The sequence below is a fragment of the Oncorhynchus kisutch genome, unplaced genomic scaffold, assembly GCF_002021735.2.
Source record: "Oncorhynchus kisutch isolate 150728-3 unplaced genomic scaffold, Okis_V2 scaffold841, whole genome shotgun sequence".
Taxonomy (NCBI): domain Eukaryota; kingdom Metazoa; phylum Chordata; class Actinopteri; order Salmoniformes; family Salmonidae; genus Oncorhynchus; species Oncorhynchus kisutch.
The window spans coordinates 14,856-20,572 of NW_022262786.1; the positions used below are offsets into that span (position 1 = coordinate 14,856).

Genomic DNA, 5,717 nt, shown 5'->3' on the forward strand with positions numbered 1-5,717 from the left:
TTAACTACTCATTGTACTGAATAAATAATCATGAGCTAACATTGTACTACGTTATCTGCTGTAACACACAGTTAGTATTTTTAGGGAAGCAAGGCATTTGTGTAGGATGTGCATTGTAGAGTATGTTCTTTGCATTCTTTATCATGTATTTCTCATTGAAAGAGTCTGTTCTAGTCATTCATCTTGTCTTTTGATTTCTATGGTATTTCTCTCCATTATGACTGGGTATTGGCTCCTACGGGTTACTCTGCCTTCTACTGTGATGGAGAATGCCTCTACCCTCTGTGTTCCTGCATAAACTCCACCACCCACACTATGATCCAACTAATGGTCAGTATGCACTACTACACCCTCTCACATGAACACTAACAAATCAAATCAAATGTATTTGTCACATACACATGGTTAGCAGATGTTAATGCGTGTGTAGCGAAATGCTTGTGCTTCTAGTTCCGACAATGCAGTAATAACCAACGAGTAATCTAACCTAACAATTCCAAAACTACTACCTTATACACACAAGTGTAAAGGGATAAGAATGTGTACATAAAGATATATGAATGAGTGATGGTACAGAACGGCATAGGCAAGATGCAGTAGATGGTATCGAGTACAGTATATATATATATATATGAGATGAGTAATGTAGGGTATGTAAACAAAGTGGCATAGTTTAAAGTGGCTAGTGATACATGTATTACATAAAGATGCAGTAGATGATAGAGTACAGTATATACATATACATATGAGATGAATAATGTAGGGTATGTAAACATTATATTAAGTAGCATTGTTTAAAGTGGCTAGTGATATATTTTCCATCAATTCCCATTATTAAAGTGGCTGGAGTTGAGTCAGTGTGTTGGCAGCAGCCAATCAATGTTAGTGGTGGCTGTTTAACAGTCTGATTTACTGGTTTCAGTGGGAAAGATGGTAAATGGTTCAGACATTAATGGCAAATATAAAAAAACGAAGATACCCAAGTTACCGGAGTCTACAATGGCAGACTGTTAATGTAGGGATAGTGAGAAGTAACATTCAAGACTGAAGCAATTATCCCCTCTAGTGGTATACTTTATACTGTACCAGGTTACTACACACACTGATAATACAAAACATTGAGGACACCTGCTCTTTCCATGACATAGACTGACCAAGTTAAAGCTATGACCCCGAATTGATGTCACTTGTTGAATCCACTTCAGTGGATGAAGGGGAGTTAAAGAAATATTTTAAAACCTTGAGAGAATTGAGACACGGATTGTGTGTGTCATTCAGAGGGTGATTTGGCAAGAGAAAAGATTTAACTGCCTTTGAACGGGGTATGTTAGTAGGTGCCAGGCGCACCGGGTTAAGTGTGTCAAGCACTGCAACACTGCTGGTTTTTTCATGCTCAACAGTTTCCCATGTGTATCAAGAATGGTCCACCACCCAAAGGACGTCCAGCCAACTTGACACAACATGGGCAGCACCCTTGTGGAACACTTAGGGCAGCTTGTAGAGTCCATGCCCAGAGGAAATTAGGCTGTTCTGAGGGGAAAAGAGTGCAACTCAATATTAAGAAGATGTTCCTAATGTTTTGTGCACTCAGTGTATGTCATCCTACATGTTTTTAAATAGTACATTATCACATATCACAGTACAAAACCATATAAGTGTGGGCCTGTAGTATCTGTAAATCAACTAAACGTTGTTTTTTATTTCCATATGCAGATAATAAAGCATCATTGTTCATGTAATATTCTAATATATGCATTATACCTCCAGGAAGAGGAAATGGTCATAAAATCAAATAGATGAAAAGACAGAAACAAAAATGTTTTTGAACTACAACTTATTTTATTTAAAAAATGTCAAATTCAGTGCAAAGTAATGTAGTGCATTGGTGTCTAGATCCCTGTTGGGTGGCAAAGTGTCACAAGAATCCTGTGGGGAGAGAAAACAAGAGAATACATTAAATTAATGGGTGTTAACTAATCAGGGTTCAACAAAGCACTTCAAGTCCTCAATTCCTTCAAAAGAGAGAGAGAAGGAGAAAGGAGTATGGTCCCTGCAGTAGGACTACATGCTGGCCATGAGGTTCTCCAAGTGGTACTCCAGGAGGCTGGAGAGCTCAGTGACCAGAGACTCTGGGTTAAAGTACCAGGCCAGCTGCTGGCCAAACATGTCATCTAGCAGAGCCATCAGCCCGCCCTGTAGAGAACACCACACAACACATAGAAAATGGCTCTGAGGTACTAGCTTATCAAGAGGAGAGAGACAATTAGAAATACTCCCCCTAAAATGGCATTGGGACCTGGTTAACCATGGATAAGGAAGTAAACAGGAAGTAACCTCTTGACTCTTACATTGAGCAGCAGCAGGTATCTGTCAGCCTCTGGCTCCATGTTGGCAGCAGTGGGCAGGAAGGAGTACAGGAGAGCGTACAGACGCTCCACGAACCCACCAGGGTGCTAAAGGAAACAAAGGAGGAGAAAAGAGGAGAGAAGAGATGAGGAATTTAAGTGAAACTGCTAATAGAGAGAGATCAAAACATGCACCAGTGAGATGCTACTTACCACCATCAGGGACTTCTGAGCTGTCATCAACCCAAACAGCACCAGCTCAAAGAGGACATCTATCATGTTCACATGATGGATCTAGGACAAGAAAACACGTTTGGAGAAAATAGGAATGATTTCATAAATATCAGCTACTGTGATGTATAAAAGACATGCATGTGGAAGAACTCAGTGAGACTTGAAAGAGTTAATGAACTCACCTTTGCCTCAGCCAGCTCCCTCTCAATGTCATTCCGCTTGGAGGGGTCACTCAGGTAGTCCACAAAGTCGTTATAGGTACGAATGAATTTGGCCTCGTCCTATGACAATGAAAATAGCATCTTAGTGAACAGAACACATTTCCCCTCAGGGACGCTCTCTTTCCCTTGAAAGAGAATGAGTTAGTGAGTTACCATGTGGTTGGCCTGAACAAGGCCGCCCAGGAGGACCTTTCCCGCCACAAACAGATGGTTCCTGCTCAGGGTGGAACCAAGCAGGGTCTAGGGAAGAGGGAAGAGTTAGGGTGAGACATCTTCCTCTTGGAGACAGAACAAGAAGTCACAGAGACAAAAAGAACAGTGGGTCTACTCACAGTGAAGGCCTGGCGCAAGGAGACGAGCCTCAGGGCGATGTCCTCCACTCTCTTGGTGGTAAGGTAGAGGCTGTGAAAGGGAGGGAATGAAGCATGTCAACCATTAGAGTCAATGGGGGATAACAGCATTATGACCACAATCCTTCAGCATTTGACAAGCTCAGACTACACAGACATTTAGAGGAACTCACTTTAGCAGAGGAACCTCCCTCTCCTCAGGCAGCAGGTCCTCCTCCCAGCCCTACGACAACAAAACAAGCATTCAAAATCAGTGACCAGTGCAATGACATAACAAACAATCGGTCAATGGAAGGATCTTAATGCTCCTAGTCAATAGTATGTGTGTGTAACGTCTGACCTCATAGCAGTTGTGGCCCTCAGGCTCTGGGTCAGTGAACTGCTGTGTGGTGGGAGTAGAGAAGGAGGCAGCCTCCGACCACGCTGAAGAGGAGAGAAGCCCGTCCAGCCCCATGTGGAGAGTGGCGTACACCACTGAGACATCAGTCTGCTGCTCAAAACACACACAACACACACCAAATCGAATGCAAAAATGCCCAGTAATGTCTAGTCTATATACATAGGAAATCGTTTATTTACCTGGTAGCAGCCAAGCGTCATGTCCACAGACGTCTAGTGGCGGAGGTGAGACGCATAGTGGGTCACCCTGCCAGCCACACGCTGACAAAGAGAGAATACATATTAAGGCCAAATGGAATAAGTGAAGAAAAGCCTAATCTACTACTGTTTCAGTAGTATTTACGTCTTACCTGGATCCAAGTGATGGACTGCACTTTGGTGGCACAGTAGGGGATGCCCTCTGGACTAAGCCTGGCTGTCTCCTTGGAGATGGCCCACACCAGTTGAGTCTCCAGGCCTCTCACCCTACTCACGTGGTGCATCCTCACCACCACCTGCTGTTGAGATAAACAACAAGACAACATCAACAAAACCACTTCGGCAATTGCTGTGACACATTTCCATCAAGATCAAATGACTGACAATATAGATTATGATTAGGTTGTTACAAAGACACATACCTGGGATCCCCCACGCATGTAGGTGATGATGGGGCCGATGAACTGGAAAGTTCTCCAAGCTTTAACCACCGGACCGGCATTGTTCTGCACATTACAATACATTCATGTTGGAAACAGTAAACATTGTAACAGTGATGTGACTGTGTGTGTGTGTGTGTGTGTGTGTGGGGGGGGGGGGGGGGGGGGGTCTCTTACCCTGATCACAACAGGCCCACAGTACTGGGGGCTGAACCTAATCGGAATCAACTGCCAATTGCCAGTGGCCTCCTAAAGCAGACAAGAGATTTGTTTCATGTTAAAGAGACACAACTTGAATATCTGGGATATTTTTCAAACATAAAACCCCAAACTTTCAGAAAATTGTACCTCAAGGATAGTCTGCACATCTGGCACATCCTCAAGGATGATAGCAGCATTCTGGACATCAAGGAGGACTGGCAGCTGTGGAACATCTGGCACATCATCCAATGGCACATCCAACTGGACCTTATCCAGGACAGTTGTTTCTAAAATGAGGAACATTGGAATATAAAATAAACTATTGTTAGGACATAAATAGCAAGATAGCAAGATTGCTAATATTAGCTAGCAAAAGTTGATTGCTTAGCAACAGTTACTAAAGTTAATGTTAGCTAGCAAGCTACAACATCTCGAGCACAAGCATTTTTGCCAAGTCTGAATGATAGAAATACACAACATTTCGCTAAATTATAATGACATTGTTAAATGTAGTAAAATAAGAGTTGTAAACTCCACATACCCTCTTCGAAGTCGCTGTCGCTGTCCACCTGTCGACGATCACGAACCCTGCAAAACAGAAAAAGACAAGAAAGACAAGCCACAAATGAATTTGAACAACCTGTCGACGCAGTAGGCCGCCGACGTCCACGCACTCTCTCCGCCAGTCTTGAAAAGCACCCAGGCATTTTCCAGTCGATTGTTCTCAGGTCTCAAAAATCAAACAAGTTTGTTGTCAGCAGCAAAGTTGTTGTTTTCGCACAGAAAACGTTCCATAGAACGTCGGTTAGATGTCTCTTGGCAACACACGTTCGAAAATGATTGTTTACAAAATTGACAACTATGTTGCCATAGAAATTAGTTTGGAATTCTGATTCCCTTTAGAATCCCTTCAAATTGCTTGTCATCATTCTAGTGACGTCAACGTGCTCCTTCGTAGCTCAGTTGATAAGAGCATGACGTCGATTGTCTATTATTTGTAATCTATGTATGCTTGTGTTCCCTCATGTGCTTTATGTATTGATTTGTTGTTAATAAAAATAATTAAAAAAGATAAAAAAATTAAAAATTAAAAAAATATATATATATATATTTTTTTTTTTAAAGATAAGAGCATGACGTGTTGCAAACATTGCTAAGAAGATAGATAATGATTTCAGGGATTTTTGTGATGATGAGTTATCTGAAATTGAGATAAAAGACTGTATTAAAAGCCTTAAGGACAATAGGTCCCCTGGAAATGATGGTTTAATAAGCGAGTTTTATAAAGCATTCAATTATAAATTGATTCCTTTCATTCTTGCTATGTTT

At 41.8% G+C, this 5,717-nt stretch overlaps 2 protein-coding genes across 3 annotated transcripts; both read right to left on the bottom strand.

Moving 5' to 3' along the window:
- Positions 1–1,817: 1,817 nt before the first annotated feature.
- LOC116362552 (uncharacterized) lies at positions 1,818–3,633 on the bottom strand. The gene is made up of 8 exons (XM_031816625.1): positions 3,491–3,633; positions 3,324–3,373; positions 3,133–3,202; positions 2,954–3,040; positions 2,762–2,860; positions 2,559–2,639; positions 2,349–2,453; positions 1,818–1,926 (listed from the first exon to the last, which is right to left on the bottom strand). Exons 1-8 carry the CDS (start codon positions 3,602–3,604, stop codon positions 1,840–1,842), a joined length of 693 nt encoding a protein of 230 aa, XP_031672485.1. The 5' UTR covers positions 3,605–3,633; the 3' UTR covers positions 1,818–1,839.
- A 101-nt stretch (positions 3,634–3,734) lies between these two features.
- LOC116362553 (uncharacterized) lies at positions 3,735–5,309 on the bottom strand. Of its 2 annotated transcripts, XM_031816627.1 has the most exons (6): positions 4,930–5,309; positions 4,536–4,675; positions 4,365–4,436; positions 4,170–4,253; positions 3,900–4,046; positions 3,735–3,810 (listed from the first exon to the last, which is right to left on the bottom strand). In XM_031816627.1, the coding sequence occupies exons 1-6, from the start codon at positions 5,093–5,095 to the stop codon at positions 3,763–3,765; spliced, it is 657 nt and encodes a 218-aa protein (XP_031672487.1). In that variant the 5' UTR covers positions 5,096–5,309; the 3' UTR covers positions 3,735–3,762. The 2 variants fall into 2 exon arrangements, with proteins under 2 accessions (XP_031672487.1, XP_031672488.1); XM_031816628.1 differs by lacking the exon at positions 4,365–4,436.
- Positions 5,310–5,717: the final 408 nt, after the last annotated feature.